The sequence below is a fragment of the Tamandua tetradactyla genome, chromosome 8 (assembly GCF_023851605.1).
Source record: "Tamandua tetradactyla isolate mTamTet1 chromosome 8, mTamTet1.pri, whole genome shotgun sequence".
Taxonomy (NCBI): domain Eukaryota; kingdom Metazoa; phylum Chordata; class Mammalia; order Pilosa; family Myrmecophagidae; genus Tamandua; species Tamandua tetradactyla.
The window spans coordinates 27,815,130-27,834,008 of record NC_135334.1 but is presented as its reverse complement, the minus strand read 5'-3'; the positions used below and the strand labels follow the sequence as shown (position 1 = coordinate 27,834,008).

The 18,879-nt window shown below is 50.0% G+C and overlaps 1 protein-coding gene and 2 long non-coding RNA genes across 14 annotated transcripts in view; 1 reads left to right on the top strand and 2 right to left on the bottom strand.

The window, feature by feature from the left end:
* The window catches only part of NCAM1 (neural cell adhesion molecule 1), a 345,586-nt gene extending 328,234 nt beyond the window's left edge, over positions 1 to 17,352 (top strand). For 4 of the 9 annotated variants that reach the window (XM_077112896.1, XM_077112897.1, XM_077112902.1 and 1 more), the window contains 3 exons: positions 9,274 to 9,481; positions 10,483 to 10,599; positions 14,156 to 17,352. In XM_077112896.1, the coding sequence (XP_076969011.1) occupies positions 9,274 to 9,481; positions 10,483 to 10,599; positions 14,156 to 14,276 (446 nt within the window). In that variant the 3' untranslated portion in view covers positions 14,277 to 17,352. Of the gene's footprint in view, positions 1 to 2,015; positions 2,134 to 9,273; positions 9,482 to 10,482; positions 10,600 to 11,675; positions 12,495 to 14,155 lie in introns of those variants that run through there. The other 5 variants (XM_077112894.1, XM_077112901.1, XM_077112895.1 and 2 more) reach the window with 2 other exon arrangements.
* LOC143644222 (uncharacterized) lies at positions 6,750 to 10,187 on the bottom strand. Of its 2 annotated transcripts, none has more exons than XR_013156563.1 (4): positions 9,755 to 10,187; positions 9,249 to 9,666; positions 8,554 to 9,121; positions 6,750 to 7,530 (listed from the first exon to the last, which is right to left on the bottom strand). It is a non-coding gene; the product is annotated as an uncharacterized LOC143644222 (long non-coding RNA). The 2 variants fall into 2 exon arrangements; XR_013156564.1 differs by having other exon boundaries at positions 9,249 to 9,416.
* Positions 10,693 to 18,879, bottom strand: part of LOC143644221 (uncharacterized) — a 28,845-nt gene continuing 20,658 nt past the window's right edge. For all 3 annotated transcript variants that reach the window (XR_013156560.1, XR_013156562.1, XR_013156561.1), the window contains 3 exons: positions 14,037 to 14,279; positions 12,370 to 12,627; positions 10,693 to 11,542 (listed from right to left, as the gene is read on the bottom strand). This is a non-coding gene — a long non-coding RNA (uncharacterized LOC143644221). The remainder of the gene's footprint in view (positions 11,543 to 12,369; positions 12,628 to 14,036; positions 14,280 to 18,879) is intronic.

Genomic DNA, 18,879 nt, shown 5'->3' with positions numbered 1-18,879 from the left:
AATGCTGGAACATGCCATCGACTGAAGGCAATCCAGTCTGCTAGACACTGCAGTGGGGGCAGTTCTAGAAGGTGCAGATCTGTCTCTTGGGATCCAGGACCAACTCCAGTGTGGGAATAAAGTGAGAGTTCTGCTTTCTGGCCCAGCCCCCTTTCTGTTAATGGCCCATCTCCTCAGTGACCAAATCCCTCTGAGCAGCAAGAGATCTTCAGCACAACTCCCTGCTTTTCCAGACCTGCCACACACCAACCACAAGAAGGAGAGAGGGGCTTAGGACATTTAGCCACAGCCTGGTGGAGGGGACCCATAAGCTCTCTGCTGTGTTCAATGTGGGAGGAGGATGGTCCATCTCAGGGGCCTTGGTCAGATTCCCTCCCCACGCCCGCCATGCCTAGGTTGCTTGGCTCTGCTGTCACAATTGCTCTTCCCATGGAGGAGACAGGCCAGAGAGGATGCAGGCCACGTGCTACGCAGGGCTGTATGTGTGAACATGAGGTTAGCTGAGCAGCAACAGGAGATCAGCGTGTGGCTCACAGTGGTCGATTGTGCATGAGTGTGTGTGTCTGAAGAATCTGTGTGGGGCTTCCAGCGAGTTGGCTGGTGTCTTAGGAAAAAGCCCAAATCAGAAGCACTGATTGATCCTCATCTATGCATTATCAAGAAGGCTCACTGGGGTGGGTAGGTCTCTGCAGACACTGGTCACATGGTCAGGAATGAAGGCAAGGCACCTGGGAGGAACTGAAAGGGATATTCCCATTACTGCTTCATATACTATCCAAGTGGAGGTGACCCTGGCTTTCCTCTGCCCCTTCTCCCTTAGTATTCTTTGGTCAGTTTGTCCAGTTTGAGTATCCAAATCTGCCTGGCCTTTATGGGACACTCAGAATCTGGGGGAATGAGAGGCTTTGCAGTGAGACACACTCCTCATGGTATATGTTCCCTGGGGTAAAACTCAAAAAGCAGGCCAGTCCAGTACCTGCTGCATTCACATGTGGGGTACTGCCAGCAGCATCAGTTTCTAGGGTTTGGAGAAGGAGTTGGGGGACTAGGGCTTGTGTGTCAGGGACAGCAATTTCAGGGTAACCTTGTCCGTCAGAGTCATGCCCACTAGAGATGCCAGGGCCCCTCTTGTTAATTGGAGAGATGCTCACTTCACCCACAATTTCTATGGCTCTACTGCATAGGGCTTAGAAAGTGTCTTGCAGTGGGTCTGGGCTTGAACTTCTCTGGCCACTGCTGTGGGATCCAAGAGTTAAGCTCTGACTTGCAGCATGTACGGTTATGGTGGAATTCTGTGGTCAGCAGGATGGTGAAAGGTGAAGAGTGCAGAACCAGATTATCTTTAAGAGCATTATGGGTGGGTGGGATTGTGCAATGGAAAGAAAAGTCTGAGTTTTCTCTGAAAAAGTGGTCCCCCTTCCTTATGCACAATTTGCCATTTTGCTTACATAGAGTGCAGCGATCAGAGGCATCTCCACCAGCACGCCTACTAAAAACCCTCCTTACAGTCCAGATGACTTTCATAGAGCAGGGCAGACTATTCAGTCTGGTTGACTGCATCCAAGGGGCTTTGCCTTAGTCAAAGGTAACACTCTCCTAATCAAACTCTTGTGTTCTACTGTGGAGGCTTCTGTTCTCTCACTTTAATTTCATTTGCTTGCTGACCACTAACTCCCAAATTAACCCTGCTGTGCTGCTTCTGGCATTGCTGAGCTTCTGAACTGGCCTTATGGTGTTGATACCGCACTGAACTCTTCTCTAACCTTTGTCAGTTTAATTTACTAAATTAAATTAACCTTTGATTCTTGCGTTTCCTATATTTGACCTATTTTTTTTCTTTTTATCTATTTTTTTTTCTCTGTTTCTGTCTCTGCCTTCTCTTTCCTCCCACCCCCTCCCCTTCCCGTGTCTCTCACCACCATGTCACCTTGGACGTCACTCGGACATTCCCCACTGCCACATTTGCTTTTAAACAACCACATTCTCCCTGGGGACCCGTTGTCTGGCCCCTGCAGCAACCTTGGGCAGCTCCTCTGCATCCTACACCTTTGTCTCATTGCTTTTCTCTGCAGTGACTCTTCTTTTGCTCTGTTAGGAACACGAAAACAAAGATTAAATTTGCTTAAAAGCCCAGTTCCTATGAGAATGATTAGTGTCCGCCTTGGAAGTGGCTGTCAGGACCGCCACAGCCAGAAAGAACCTTCTGTGTGGAAGAGGAAGGTTTTGCAATTGGAAAAAAGCTTTACTTCCGCATTTTGCCATGCATAAAAACTTTGTGTCACTTAATGAGGAGTTTGCTCCCTTTTTGATGGCAATATAAAATGATTCCCAAGCTCTTAAAACACTACTTTAAAAAAAAAAAGCCACATGCTAGGTTTACAGAGAAATTTCCACATACCTGCTACCTGTTGGATATTTTTGTTCTTATCTGAAATGAGTTAGCAGAGGAAGATTTCTAAGTACCTTCTAGAACTTGCCTAAAACAGACCACAAGCACCCCATCCCACCCCATTATCACTCTAAACCCCTTGTCCACCCTTCAATAAGTAGTTGGCTTTGCTTTCATTTAAGTGATTATGTTAGAAGACCCAGGCCTTGATGATACGCCTGAGTATTTTGCTGACCTGGTGACACATTTAAGTCACCCTGTTGCCCATGCAGTGGAAGAAATTGGATGTGTTAGATATCGTCCAGCGCTGACGGAATGTTATGGAAGTGTTGGGGTCCTGGTATCTCTCCTCGTCACCTGACACTGTCCCTGTGAACGTGGCCAAGTTGTGATGTGCCCAGCACATGTTCAGCTTTGTAAGGTGCTTGTCCTCCAGTCTGGGTGACGCACCTGCTGCATGGCAGCCGGTCACAGGTCAGCACAGAGCCTCACGTCGCGGGGTTATGGTCCGACAGTGACTCACATTGTCAGTATGAGCATCAGCCCCCCGGCTTGGAAGCCTCCACTGTGAACCAGGCGTGAGTCACGCAGCTTCCGCACATGTGCTCAGCAGAGCAGAACGAGAAGGACAGGCCAGCCCCTGACTGCCCGGCCCTGGCATGTGAATTAATTAGGACATCTGTCAGTGCTTCCTGAATGCCCAGACCTCCTGATTGGTCAGGTAGTTCAGGGACATTTTGAAAATTCACTCAAAGCCCGCTGTTCCTCCCTGCCATTGGGGAGAACCAAGGAGAGAAAGTGAGGTGTGTTTAGGATCCTGCATTGAGGCCCAGGCGTGTGTGAGCTTGGAGATGGCCATCCTATTGGATCAAAACTCCCTCCATCATGGTCACCCGTCATTCTATGTATCTCATCTCTGAGCATCTCACAGAAGTTTGAGTTTGTTCTTTTATGTCCTTATTTTTTTTCATCCTGTTATTTTTTAATGTTCAAAGACCAACTACATCGGGCCTTCCCCTTGGGAAATCATACTGGTTCCACACTGTTGCCCACCTGGGTTGGCACATGCCTGCATGCACAGTGTTCGCGGTTTGGAGGCACACACATGGGCGCCAGGGCTGCATTCAGCTACCCGGGCAGGGTGGCTTCCTCCCAGCCCAGCCAGTCCATGGTGAACCTCTCCCCACTGGAGTCCCTGACCTCTGCTAGACCAGGGCAGTAGAAGCAGGCACAACTCTCAAGTATGGTATAGAGGGACGCAGAGGGAGCCATGGCACCTCCTGGGCCTGGCATAAGAATCACCCACCAATTTGTGAGCACTGTAGAGAAGTCAAGGAGAGGCCTGCCTTCACACTGTGTCCCCCTGGCTCCCAGCATGTTCTCATGGTCATCGTGGGCAGCAGGTGCCAGTATTCACCCCAGGAGGGCCCGGCTCAGGGGTCTCAACCCTGCTGCCAGCCCACCCACAGCTGAGGGCAGTGCCACTGTTTCTGAAGGAAACCTTTGAAGACCTGGCCCTACATGTGGCATATCCCCGGGGCAAGACAGACCTCAGCAGAAGCAACTTGGGTGTCATTGCCATAGGCCCATTCAGACACCCTGGGGTTCCCTAGGGCATACCCTCTGGGAGATAGCATCAGTGCGAACCCAGTCCCATTGGACTCCGAGTTCTTGGGAAGGCCTGTGGCCCTCAACCCCAGTAGGAGTCCTGAAGAGACACCCACAGGAATGAGCACTCTCCATTTTGCTCAGCTGCCCCTGCCTCTGCTCCCTGATTTCATGCTGTCCACACTCCACAGACCATGGGGTTTCTCTGCTCATTTTGGAATATTTATACGGCAGGTTTGGATCACATTTTTCTACTAATAAGAATGCTAACATTGTTGTGTAGATAATCAGTGAGGCCTTTATGAAGTTTACTCCTTTGCATTATTAAAGGAAATAACAGTTCATGTGAACTCACCAGCGTGGTTTGGTTTTATTTGATAATTGTGTGTTCTACAAAGTGTCAAAAGTCCTTCCACCTCACATGTCCCTGAATAACTCTGATTGCCTAGAGAACCATTTAAATGGTCTCCCGAACTTATAGCCTGGTGAATGGAGTTATAGCCACAGGAAATACTTTTCCTTTCTAATGAGGAGCACCAGGGTTTGCTCAGCTATCCTAAGATCCTTTAGGGGTCATCTACTCCTTGGCCTTCCCTGGTTCCCAGCAGGGGTGGGAGGAGTGCCTCTGCAGAGCTGGAGCGGTGGTCACCCTGGAGGCAGTGTTCATGCAGGGCCACAGCTACACCAACTCTGTGTAGCAAACTCCCTGGTATCATAGCTCCCTTTACTCTCCTTAACAGGCAGCTCAGAGTAACATGATAGAATACGAAAGAAGGTTCTCTTTGGCAGACCCCATTCTGCTTATAATCACACTTAGTCGGACACCTCTCACTCCTGAGACCAGCTGTCTGTGTAGCAGATTCCAGGAAGAAGCAAGCAGGCATGTAAGGGACCCATGAGTGAAGAACCCCAGCTGAACAGTTCTGAGAGTGTGACAGCCATGTGGGGTCGGGTGCCACTTCTGTTCCACCAGGGTCTGGGGGCATGACTCAGGCCATCACGTCTTCTGCAAAATGTGAGAATCATCTCCCTTATTAAGGAATTTAAGAAAGTAGGCATATGTGAGTCTCAGTCTTGGGGCAAGCCAGTTACCCCTTCAGTGCTAAGGGGTAACTCCCACAGTAGGACTCCCAGAAGAAGAATTGCCCAGCTTCATAATCTCACTGGCCAGGGCAGTTCTGACTGCAGAAGCCAGCCAGGAACTGCTCCCGAGAACCATTCACTGCTCTCATGATCTGTGGATGCATAAATCAAGTGAGGTCAGGGAGAAGATCACAGCAAAGATAGACCCTGGAAGGTTGATTTTTTCTTTTCCCTTTTGTAAATGTTACATATGATGCTGGAGATAACCTTTGTCCTTCTAACTTTCTCGGACTAAACAGTTCTGTTATATCCAAGAGATAATAAGTACTGGCTTGATTTGAATTCCCTTTCATCTGTATCCTGGCATTTCCCCCTTATTTATAGCTTCTTTGTAAAAGTTCCAAACATTCTCCCTCCAGCTTGAGGAGCACCCCATACCCTTTCAAAAACCAGACTCTTAGCAGTGGCGAACTGGGTGGTAATTTTTCCTTTAAGGGATAGTCTTTGCTGTCTCCCAATCTGTCCAGTATGTTAAGGTGAAGATCCACACATGAGTCTGCACAGTTCATCTTTGGGTGGCAGGCCATAGGAAGGTTTTCATTGTACTGTGGGGGAGAAAAGTCCCAGGAACAGTGGTTCTCAAACTCCAGCTGCATAAGAATCACTTGGGGTGCTCATTCAAGTCCTGATTCCTGGCCTGTCACCCCCAGAGACTCTCATTCAGTAGAACTGGGGAGCTCTAGGATCTGGATTTTTAACAAAGTACCCTAGGAATTCTGCCATAGGTGGAGAAACATTGAGCTAAGAAGTATTTATTTTCATGGAAAAATAAAAGTATAAGCATCAGTGATTAAGATGGGACCTAAAGAGCATTTTCGTTCTACACCATGGAGGAGACTGACATTAGGGATTCAGTACCTTCCTCTGGCTTCTGTAGAACATCTGTCTTGGGATGAATCTCTTAAGATTGAAAGGGACTTGAAGACACCTTCTCATCCAGAGCATTGCAGCATCCCTGCTCGAGGCTTTGTCCAGCCTCTGCTTGAATGCCTCCAGTGACAGGCAGCTCACCTATCAAGGCAGTTCCACTAGATTTGAATAGCTCTGTTGGTTAGTTCTTCCTCACAGGGAGCTGAACTCTGCCCTCCACCACCACCACCACCAAATCTGTTGGTGCCACGCAAAATAAGATCACTCCGTCCTCCTCATGATACACCTTTACGTATTTGGAGACCTCAGCTCAGCTGCAGGCTAAACATGCATTCTTTTGTTCAACAAATATTTTCTGGACATTTCCTATGAGTCAGTGTTGTCCTTAGATGCTGGGGAGACGTAAGACAGAAAAGGTACCTGCTAGGACGTTCTTGATAACAAGTGTGCGAATGAACAGAATACGGCAGGCAGTGGTAAGAGGAGACTAAAACAGGGTATTGTGTTAGGCTTTGACTGTAGATGCCTCGCTAGATGAGAGATGGGAAATGGTTGCGTTTGAGCTGAGGCCTGCAGGTCAGCAACAGAGTGTTCCGGGCAAGAAAATCAGCAAGGCCCCGAGGCAGGGAAGAGCTGGGTCCGTTCTGCAGGTACAACGAAGGCCAGTCCAGCCAGAGCACTGCATGGGGGGCACAGCGCCAAGAGATGGGACAGCCAGAGAGGGGGGCTATAGGTCACATAACATGTAGGGCCAGGAAAAAGAATTTAAACTTTATAGCAAATGAAATAGGGGACCCCTGCCCTAAGCTTTCGTGCTGTTCGTTTTAAGCCGCAGGCAAGAGTCTTCTCCTCCTGCGGCCCTGCCCCCTGAACGTGCTCATGGTGTGTGGCCTTTGGAGCCATCACAGAGCTCCAGCTGGGCCTGAATGAGCCCAGAGCAGACGCTTCCCGACAGCTGAGCTCCCATACACAGAGAACAGCTTTGTAATTGTTTATTTTTCCTCCTTAGAGATATGCTTAGTCCCGCCAAATCATATTCACATATAAACCTTGGAATGGAGAACTAGTGTCATTGAGTCCAAAGCACAGACATCCTCCCCCTACAGAAATACTTTAATATTTTCTATGTTCCTTCTTCAGGAAGCAGGTACTTAACACCCATCAGATAATGATGTCAGGAAACTGCAGTGGCTTGGATCCAGTGGCTTGGGATAGAGAGAAAGCCCAAGGTTAAAGTCTTCCCTGTTCAGGGAACAGCTTTGGGACCCAGATCAGGACAGCACGGGCATACATCTCTTTCCCTGTATTTTGGGTGGAATGCATGAGGACCATGTGGAAATGTAATGGATGGCTTTGTTCTCATGAGACCAATCAGAAACATCCCTGCGTTAGCGAGCTGCTAAGAAAATCACCCGCTGACTACTGGTGCCAGTAGCAGCTTCTGCCACCAAAGGCCAGAGTCCTTTGCCAGTGTTGGGGCCTTCCTGAGGAAATGGACTGAAATCTTCTGGACAGAGAGCCTGAGGGAGAAAGGTAGAGGAGCAAGACTAAGACCCCAAAGAAACCAAAAATATTTGTGAGCTGGTGAAACTCGCTCCAGCTCAGGTCCCCTTGTACCCAGCTGCTAGGGGATAGGTTGAGACTGGTCATCTCTGGGATGCCAGGCTGGTAAGTCATATCCTATAATAAAGTTCGAAATAAGGACCAGTGGTGTAGGACTGCTGGAGACCCCTGGGTAAACAGAGAAGTCCCCCAGAAACACAGGCTTCATGAAAAAAGAAAAATGAGGGTAACTGATGCCAGTTATCCCAAGTTAAATGCCCCTCCACTCTCTGACATGATCTGTGGCTGGCAGTCCACTGGGCCTGGCTCTGGCATTCAACAAAAGCGTAGTGAGCAGAGTGTGGAGTTAGGCTGAGGCAGAGACCCAAGTAGTGGTGGCCACAGTCCCTGCCTCTGGTCAGCTGTCCTGGGTGATGCTGAGGGCACTTGAAGCTTAGTAGTGGGGTCTAGTAGTGGGGTGGGGCTGCCAGTTCTGGTACCATGTCCTTGCAAAGGAAGAAAAATGAATTCGAAATGCCCAGATTATAGTCTAAGAGTCATTGTTTCCACATTGGCTTCCAAGCAGTGCTCCCCATAGATTTTCCTTCCCTCATGACCTCTTGTCTCCCAGACAGTATTGGTCATTACAAAGTGGTTGGGAAGTAGACACCGGTAACTAATATTCATCACAACTATGCAGATGAGCTCCCAAGGGGCCAAGGAGCTGAGCCAGGGATCCTTCTATGACACCATCAAGAGTTCAAAGCCCTGGGGAACTGTAGATGGACACCAGAGAAGTAAGATGAAGTGAACCCAATCAGAACCAGGCTGGGTACCTCTCGAGTGTGAGAATGTGTGTCCATCTGTGATGGGCATTTGTCCTGTGTGCTAGAGTGCCTGTCAGAGTGAGTGTGCATCTCTGGGTGAGTCTGCTGATTTCCCTGAAGTCTGACCCAAGCAGGCCTGAGCTCCCAGATGGTGAGTATTCCCAGACCCTTCACCTTGCCCAAGAAGCCAGGGGACTCTCCATGTCTCCAGGGTCATCTGGGCTCAGCATTCCTGGGATGCAATGAACAAGGAAAGACTAAAGACCCAGTGTGGTCTAACATCGGGTTCCTTGGAAACCTTTCCTAAAGAGGGAATAGAAAGTGGGGTAGTATATCAGGGATCCTGTTGTGCCTGGCATCACCACAAGACCAAAGGAAGTCCCAAGAACCTTCTGCCACCTCATTTGGGATCCTCCTCCTAATTGCCCCTAAGACAGCCCAGCCTGAAACCAGTGACCGCTGCTGATCCCCCTCCCCCGCAAAGCCCTTAGCCGTTTCCCCTGGGCCAAGGAAGTCACAGCAGATCCCTTCAACTATCCCATCTTCCAGTGTCTTCAGACACTGACTGTCTGGGCTCAGCCATGCTCCCAGGGTACAAGGGGTGAAGACCCAGAAGTTGAGGGCAGAGGTGGAGACATGGTTTCCAGTCCCTGCTCTTGCCTTGACTTGTAGACGTCTTGTCCCCTTGTCTCCTGATCTATGAGATGAGGCTGTCATCCCTTCCTCATGCAGGTGAAGAGACCTTGGGCATAAAAAGGCCATAGGGAAGGTGTCAGCCTGGACACGAATGCCATAACATTGTCCTCCAGGTCCTCCCCACCCCCAGACGCAGGATGTAGGGGGTTTTGCCATGGAATCTAGTAACTAACCATCAGCATCCCTCTCTCCCTCAAGCGAATGGCAGCCCCACCTCAGGCCTGAGCACCGGGGCCATTGTGGGCATCCTCATTGTCACCTTTGTCCTGCTCTTGGTGGTTGTGGACATCACCTGCTACTTCCTGAACAAGTGTGGCCTGCTCATGTGCATTGCCGTCAACCTGTGTGGGAAAGCCGGGCCCGGGGCCAAGGGCAAGGACATGGAGGAGGGGAAAGCCGCCTTCTCGTGAGTACCACCCGCCCCGCCCAGGACTGGGCTCGGGGGCCCTTGGTTGGGGCTCCTGTTCCTCTGCTTCACGTTAAAGCAGTGTTTTTCAAAGCATGGTCTTTGGAGGCACTTGCTTGAAAAGCAGATTTGGGGGCCCAACCCCAGATCCAGTGCAGTAGAGTCTCATCAAAGTGTGCAAAACCCTGCATAGATAAAAACGAGAGGAATGATAGGAGCTAAACCCAGAGTAGGTAGAATGGAGGGGCCCCAGCATCCGAGGAACACACTTACCTTACTGTCATTCGTTCATTCGTTAGTTCATCATTCAACAAGTGCTTATCAAGCAGCTAGTATGGCGAGGCACGTTCCCAGGCACTAGGGTACAACTGAACAAAGCAGAGTAAAAGTGGTGGAGCTGACACTTCAGATGCCATCCTCTCCAGTCTCTGTGGAGTAACAGACCAATCAGCAGAACCCTTCACAGACTGTCACTGGGTGCGGCTGAGTTGGAGCAAGCAGAGAAAGGAAGGATCAAGAAAATAAGTTGTTGAGGACCACCACATGGCAGGCATTACATACACACACACATATGCATCTATGCATGTGTCTGTGTGTGTGTGTGTGTGTGTGTGTATATATATATATATATATACACACATGCATACATCAGTAACTTGAGCATTTATCTGTGCTAGGCATTGTATTAAGCACTTAAGACATTATCTCATTTGATTCTCATAACAACTAGGGGAGGTATTAATTGCCCATTTTACAGACAAGGAAACTGAGACAAGGGGTGACTGAATCAGATGCTCAAGGCCACATGGCTAGAAAGAGGCAGCTGAGACTTAGGCACTCCTGTCTGACTCGGGAGTGTCCCACACACACCCCGCTTAGGCAAGCATGAGCCCTTGCTGGCTGCCTGCAGGAGTCCCACCTGCCAGCCCAGTAAACTGTAGCTGGTGTCCCTGGGGAGAAACCCCCACCCTGGGATCCAACTGGCAGAACTCTCTCCGCAGGAAAGATGAGTCCAAGGAGCCCATTGTGGAGGTACGGACTGAGGAAGAGCGGACCCCGAACCACGATGGAGGAAAACACACAGAGCCCAACGAGACCACACCGTTGACAGAGCCCGAGTACGTGGGCACGCGGGGCGGGAGGGGGCCTGGCACCTCCACAGCACAGCCCAACACCCGTCTCCTCACCCTGGTCCTCACCTCCCGTGCTTCCCCCACCCACAGCAGCCAGAAGTCTGGAGTCCTTGGCCAGAAGCCACACTTGGCTAAGAAACACCTGACCCCACTGCTCTCCTTGGAGTGCTAAGGGGGGCATTCTTGGTAGTATTTGGGGCGGCTTCAAGGGCTCTTTGGATAAATGGGGACCCCTAGGCTCTGCTTTCAAGTCACACACACACACACACACACACACACACACACACACACACACACCCTGGAAATGGCTTTTAAAGACGAGAAACCTATTGCAAGAGGCACAGTAGGTTTTATTTAGGATTACCTAGAAGTTCAGGTTTTCTATTTTCTTCCCAAAAGAGCGGGGGGAGTTGGGGACTTGGGAAAAGGGCCCCAGCCCTCCTGTTGTCTGAGGCCTTGGGGGCCCTTAGAGCCCCTGACCAGCTGTGGTTGCAATACCTGCCTGTCTCTGTTGGGGGTACTACAGGTTTAGAGGGATTGGCATTTAATGGAACCCCAGATTCTGGGGCTGGAAGGACCTGTGGCTCTTAGGGACCATTCGGAGTACTCATCGCCCACCTTGTTCCCACCCATCCTCATCGTAGCCCTGGGGGGCTCGCGGGGCAGGGGGCCCAAGTCCTCTCGGCCCTAGGGAGCTGTCGGTGGGTGGGCCCTGAACTGAAGAAGCCTGCCTGAGCCCGAGTGGAGAACTGGGACAGACATTAGGCAGCCCCAGGCAGGTCTGCTGGGAAAGGGAGGCCTGCGCAGAGAGCTGGAGGAAGGCCAGCAGGTCACTTTTGAGCCTGCCACGTTTCTTTGTCGTCTCCTTGTGTCCTCTTCTGCCCGCCTGGGCGTGTGCTTCCTCTGGCGTCCTCGTCTCTCTGTGGGCCTGTGTCCGTGCGTGTGCTCACCGCGTGCCCGCCCCACGACCCCCCTCCCAGGCTTCGGCCCTTCTGCCCCTGCTTCTCTGTCATGTCTCAGCTTCATTGTCTATTCTCTTCTACTTCCTGTCCTCCCCACAGGCTGCCTGCTGACACCTCAGCCACTGTCGAGGACATGCTGCCTTCTGTCACCACCATCACCACTAACTCTGACACTATCACCGAAACCTTTGCCACTGCTCAGAACAGCCCCACCAGTGAGACCACCACCCTCACCTCCAGTATTGCCCCCCAGGTCACGGCCATGCCTGACTCAAACTCTGTGCCGGCCGGCCAGGCCACCCCCTCCAAGGGGCCGGGCGTCTCCGCCGCCTCCCCACCCCCTGCTGCAGCCCCGAAGGTCGCCCCCCTTGTTGACCTGAGTGACACACCGACCTCAGCCCCCGCCTCTAGCAATTTGTCTTCTAGTGTCCTGGCTAACCAGGGGGCTGTCCTCAGCCCCAGCGCCCCTCCCGGAGTGGGCGAGGCCTCCAAGGCCCCTGCTGTGAGCAAGCCAGCCCCCAGCCCAGCCCCTACCCCGGCCGGGACAGCCAGTCCGCTAGCAGCAGCGGCTGTCTCTGCCGCAGAAGCCCCCCAAGCCAAGCAGGAGGCTCCCAGCACCAAAGGCCCGGACCTGGAGCCCGCCCAGCCTGGCGCCGCGAAGAGCCCAGCGGCCGAGGCAGCCACGGCCCTCGCTAGCCCGAAGAGCGAGGCTGCCTCCGTCGGCGCCACAAACCCTTCCCAGGGCGAGGACTTTAAAATGGACGAAGGGAACTTCAAGACCCCAGATATTGACCTTGCAAAGGATGTTTTTGCAGCCCTGGGCTCTCCTGCTCCCGCCGCTGGGGCCAGTGGACAAGCCCCTGAGCTTGCTCCTTCCACTGCAGACAGCTCTGTCTCGCCTGCACCAGCAAAGACCGAGTACGGCCTCTCTGTGTCCGCTGTCACTGGGGGGTGTCCGTGGTGGTGTGCGTTTGTGCTGTGCTGTGTCCTCCTTGTTAGCTGTGCCTTTACACCAGTGCAGGGCTTCTCGGAGAAGGCTGTCAGCTAGGGGCTGGGCAAAGGCAGAGAGGGCGGGGGCAGCCAGCTGGGCCCCAGCAAGCAGCCTCCTGCTCGTTAATTAGGCTGTGCTAATTGTTTTATGCTTATCATCCTAGGAGTGGCTTCTGTTTTTCCTGAGGGAGACCTTACAGTAGGGCAGCTAAAAAGCAGTACTCCAGAAACCAGCTAAGGAGGCCAAGTGCCCTATCAGCCCTCGGGCGGCCAGTCTGAAAGGCAGCATTAGGCGGGGAGGAAAGAAGTAGATCCCAAGGCGGGGCTTTGGAGAGGATGGATCCTGAAGGTTCTGTCACAGTCCAGCCGAGATGCCCACACCCCTTCCTTACTCCTGGGGTGGCTGGGAAGACAGACTCAGGGCTCCCAAGCACCAGATAGCTTTGGGTCTTTAAGTTCAGGAGAACCTCCTTAATCCTACAGGTAGGTTTCTTAAATGCAATACAAACTGCAGTAGCAGGGCGGTGTGACGGTGGCTCAGTGGCAGAATTCTCACCTGCCATGCCGGAGACCGGGGTTCGATTCCCAGTGCCTGCCCACGTTAGAGGAAAAACAAACAAACAAAATGCAGTAGCACCTGCTGTAGCTGGGGAATGTGCATGCCTGGTAGGCATCCTTAGGCCTGACTCTTGTTCCCGGTGCTCTCGGAAGCAGGAGTCAGATTCAGGTTTTTGTAGAGGCGCCTATGGCTGCTCTCAGATGCGCTGTCATGGTGCTCTCGGAAGCAGGAGTCAGATTCAGGTTTTTGTAGAGGCGCCTATGGCTGCCCTCAGATGCGCTGTCATGCTCCCACAGAGAGCTGCAAGCAGAGCCTCACCAGGGAACCCTGGTCGCAGTGTCAGGAGATAAAGGACTCTGGCACCCCTGCCCTGCCGAACCCCTGCAAGTCCCCCACCCCCACCCCGTAACTTAGGGCCTGCTCAGCCCTCTCACCAGACTCCCATGGAAAGCGACCTTAATAACAAAGGATTTTCTCACCCTACCCAGACAAGCCATAGAGGCATCCTCATGAAATACAGAACATGGGTGGGGTGAGATGGGCAGGGGGCAGGGGGGAAGGACGAGAACAGGTTGTTGGCAAAGAGGTCCTCTGGGGTCAGTCCTGGGGCCAGCCCAGCATGCCTCATTTCTTTCAAGCTGAATTGCTGATATACTGGCTGGTCGAGGTGAGGAAAAGGGTGCATCTGCTAACCCTTCCACCACCCCAGATAAAGGCGGAGCCCATGACAGCAGCTTAGGGCTGGAATAGGACTCGTTGTTCTGGTTCGCTGGCTCACAACCTCGGCTGCCCATCAGTGCAGCACTTGGGTGATTTATCACATCCAAACCATACTGCAGACCAGTTAAGTCAGAAGTTCTGGGGGTGTGACCCAGGCATCTGTGATGTGGGGGGTGCCGGGCGATCCCTACCTGCAGTCGAGGTGGAGGCAGCTGCCCAAACAAGCCCCCTACCCACCAAGGACCCGGTGGAGGGGTGAGGTGACTGCAGACTGAGGTCTCAGAGTTGCTGTTTTCCCGATTCTCTGCAGGAAGGCCCCTGTAGAAGCAAAGTCGGAGTGCCAGGAGACAGAAACGAAGCCAGCGCCAGCCGATGTCAAGACGGTCCCCAACGATGCCACACAGACAACGGAGAACGAGAGCAAAGCATGATGGCTGGCGAGAAACACGCAAAGATCGAAACAAAAAGTGACACAGCTTCACCAGAGCATTTCCAATATCACACACACATACACGCGCACACACACACACACACACACACACATACACCTCATTCCTCTAGTGTCTTTTGCCTTTAAAAAAGAAAAAAAAACACTAAACAGATAAACATGGGCATGGGATCTCCTTTTTCTAAGTTTATAGAAAGGGTTCCTTTGTTGCACACTCGTAAGAAAATGAGACAAAAAGGTTAAACACCACAGCCAAACTAGGACACTCCGTTCCCTGAAACCATTTAAAAATCAAACAAAAGGACCCCAAATTAAGAATCTAGGAAGCTCAGAATAAATCTAGGTTCAGAAAGACCACACTTGATGTTACCCAATTGGCACAGGCCAGTTTCAGAGAAATACTTTCAGACACTAAGACTAACCGAATGAACAAAGTCCACAGTTTATTTTTATACTTTTCAGTCAAGTTTGAACTCTGTAAAACCTCATAAATAAGTTATAATTTCTGTTCACTTTGTATTTGTTCAGTATGCAAAGTGTGTCACCCTTTCTAGCTGAATTCAATTCCCGCGTAGACTCTTGTTTTGTAGGAAGAATGCCAAATTACAGCTTCTGGGAGTAGATTTCAATTTGCAGTATTCGGACTTCTTTTCGTGGTTTTTTTTGTTTGTTTTTTTTTTTTCCTTTCTTTCCTTTAACTTTGCTTTCCAGTGTTTACAAATTGACAAATGTTTGACTTTGGTTGTGTTTAAATATCCATGTAAAATAGCTGCCTTTTTTTTTTTTTTTTAAGTAACAAATACCGCCTAGAGGTGGGTAGGTTTATCACAGGCTTGCTTTAGCACAGGACAACTATATAAACTATGATTGTTTACAGTGGCTCTTCCCCCATTCTGATTTGAAAATTCTTGCCTGTGTCCAACTCAGGTGAAAATCCATCTCATTCTGGAATGGCTTTGCCTTTTGGCCTTTGGTTCTTTCTCTTGTTCTCGGGGGTTAGACCACTTTCTGATTAGCCACCTGCCTGCATCTGTGAATAAGGACCTGCTTCCCAGGGGCCCTCGTCCTTCCTTCTGAAGGACTCCTTAGGCTTTGTTGAATGAAGCAGCAATTGTATAGTTGGGGCTGGTCTTGGTGAACACACATTTTTTACCCCAAACATCCCCTTTTTGTAGAAAGCCAAATAAAATATATGCATCCAATTTCCTTTTGAGCCCAGGATCTAGATTTGAGCAGAAGACCATGTGTGCTTCAGGGAATTAGTGTCTTTTTTTGGGAATCTGTTGAAGTAAAGTAACATCGGCCTTCTGTTCACTTAGGCAGCATTTGTAGAAACAAAAGAAGGGAAAAAAAAACTGCTATCTTGAGTCATAACACAACTTTCCTGTATTGGAAACCAAGTGGGGAAAAGTACAGAGACTTTAAGGGTGATGGGAGGGGGGAGAAGGGAAAAGCCAGCCCTTTGTATAGAAATTTTGCTTTTTTTTTTTTCTCATTCTACTTTAGACCTGCAAGCTTGTGCACTGTGGATGCGTGAATATTTTAGTGTGAAACGTGTTTTTGTCATAGTATTGAAATAAAACTTCAACATAGTTTGGTTGTGGAAGGTATAGCAGATAGTTCAGAAAAAAAAATTCAGGAAAAATATAACTCTTAAAAGGAATTGAAGCCTTTAAACAAAAGAAAATGAACTTTTAAATGATGTTGGTGATGATGCTGATAAGTAAACAGAAATCAGTCCTCTGGCATGCGTTCCTTTCCTAGGGTACAAACCAGCAAGAGGTTAGGTGGCAAGACCGCCTCCGAGGCCGTTCTGTGGGCCGCGCTCTCCCATGTTCTGACAATTCTGCAGTCTGATCAGTGGCAATGCTAGATTATCATTTCAAACTGTGAAAAATAATGGTCTTGTCATTTGCTAAATGTGGGGTTATTTTGCATTTTCTCAGCTCCTAGGGATGGAAATGGAGGACTCCAATATACACAGCCCTGGCCTCTTCATTCTGGGGCTTGCACGAATCTGTGGTTCAAATGCACAGGCCCTTAGGAAACTGTAAAGCAAAGAGAGTCCTTCGAACACACGGAAGGGAGAGCCCGGTGTCTTGAGCCACAGAGGACCCAGCAAGGAGGGGGCAGGGCCTTCCCATCGCCAGGTTGATGTTACATGGGACCAGTTTCTTATCTTGGGATGTTCACGGCTTCGGCCAGCTGAGCCAAGCCCACGCTCAACACCCTCAAGACTGTGCATTTCACTCCAAGTGGTTGAGGTTAGGCAAACCGATTTTGGTTCTGAAGCTTAGGAAGAGATAGAAGGGTATAGTCAGCCCTCAGATAACCCAACCCAGGGCAGCTGAACCCCCCTCCCCCCAGAACCAGTTCCTTAGCTGGAACCCAAGACTCTGCCCATATTCTGGTCTGCCTCTCTCCCATAACACACAAGTTTGTTGTCAGCATGCATGAGCTACCTTTTCTTCATTAAAAAAAAAGAAAAAGAACAATGCTTTCTCTAAAATCAAAGAGGGAGTCACTTTATTTTCAAGATGTTCTTTTATGTTAAGAGATAAAAGCTTATAATTTTCCTTTTATAATTTCTGAAGGAGGGGTCAACTCCACTAGTTTCCAATGTCAATGTGTCTATGTGTGTATGTGCCATACATATGTATTCACATAAATAAATAACGGCATGGCCAAGGTTTGCCGTGGGGGCACTGGGGTGCCAGGTGCAGGGTCTCCCAATCCTGAAGGGCCGTAGTGTATCTAGTGCAGCTTTTGATGTGAAACTCTATTTTCACACTTTTCTATGGAGCCTTTCCAGATCCCGGGTTTTCACTCGAGGCTGTCTGTCCCGACGGTGGTTTTCAGACCTCCATTAACATCCCTCCCCAGCATTCCCTACTTCGGGGGCCTTCTCTCTTGTTATAAAACTTTTTACCAAGTGAAACATCGATACCACCTTTGTTCCCATTCTCACTGGTGTAAATACTGAGTACTAACTGAGAATTTTGACTTTGCATTCTGTCAGAATACTTGTGTTCAATAAAAATCGAAAGAAAGAAAAAAAAGCTGTTATGGTCAAACGGGGATTTATTTCGGTTCAGCGAGGGTGTGTTATGTGAAGCAAACGTGGAAACACCCATGCTATTAGCAGAGTAACATCGCGTCCCTCTAGTTTTTCTTGGGAGAGGAGTCCTAGTTCAGAAGAGCCAGGCTTCAGATTCAGAAAGATCGCATTCAATTCCTGGTTCTGTCACTTCCTAGTGGCCCTTGGGAGAGTTACTGCATCTCCCAGAGACTCGGTTTCCTCCTTGGACAAACAGGATACGCCTAGCTCATAGGGCTGGGGCACTGGTTGATGAATGAAGTGGCATCTGTGAAGGTCTGGTGCGGCGCCTCCTCCAGGCAATAAGTACCCAAGCAATGGGAGTGGACTGCTGTGCACGTACCAGGTGTGTGACACCATCCAAACCCAACCAGAATGAAGTCAATGCCTGAGCCCCAAGCTGCCCACTGTGAGGGGGGCATGTGAGGCTTAGCCTAGAATTAGTGATGCCCACACCCACCACTTTGCCATATGTGTCTGCACTTAGAGCTGGTATTCAGCCTCAGGAGTTTATTATTCTCTGGGCAATACTCTCTTGCATGTGATACTGTCTGGCTGTGTCTGGAAAAAGCAGCTGCTAGAGTTTGAACTGTTTGTTTAACTGTGGAATATAAAGCTGGGATGAGGGTGAGGCAAGCTTCTGGAGAAGACACAATTTTCCCAGAGAAGAGCCGGGATGAGGGGAGGCAAGCAAGGCACCTAGGGTACACAATGTGAGGAGGCCTCGTTCTCGTGTGCCCGTGCTGCACTGACACCACCCTGAGGGTGAAGGCCCCTTTATATTTTGCACCCTAGGTGCCTTATACTTTGCACCCTAGGTGCCTTGCTTGCCTCACCCTCATCCCAGCCCCAGGTCAGTAGAGCCATCCCCTGAGGTATTGTCTGCCACTCATTGCCAGGATATTTCCCTTCACCGGCCCTAGAGTTTGTTCTAATGACACCGTGCCACATGCATCTATGTGACTTCCTGTTTGCAAATTTCCAGATGTATATAGTGGTTTGGAAGGAGATAAAGAAATACACAGCACTTATCAAGAATTGGAGAAAACATAAAAGGATAACCTATTGATCCATGAGGGCTTGCTTCCAGAGCCTTCCTCCTTCGAACAAGTTTCAGGTTCACTTAGCAAATATTTATTGATCATCTCCTAAGTGCTCATAAAACAGCAGTGAACAAAAAAGTTCTGGTGGAACTTATATTCAAATATTGGGGAAAGAGGCAGATAGAAAACACATAAATACCTAACATGTTGTGGTAGTCATTCACAAATATTTCACTGTTCCTTTTCCTCCTTCCACGCACAGAGTAGGATTGTACTTCCGACCCTCTTGAAAATAGGTGTGGCCCCATGACTTGCTTCCATCAATGGAGAATGAGCCAAGGAAATGAATGTCACTTCCAGGCAGAAGCAGGTGATAGTGTGTCTACCCATGGCCCGCACCCAGCCCCAGCAATTGGCAGTGCCCCCGATGGTCCTGGTCCAGGTGG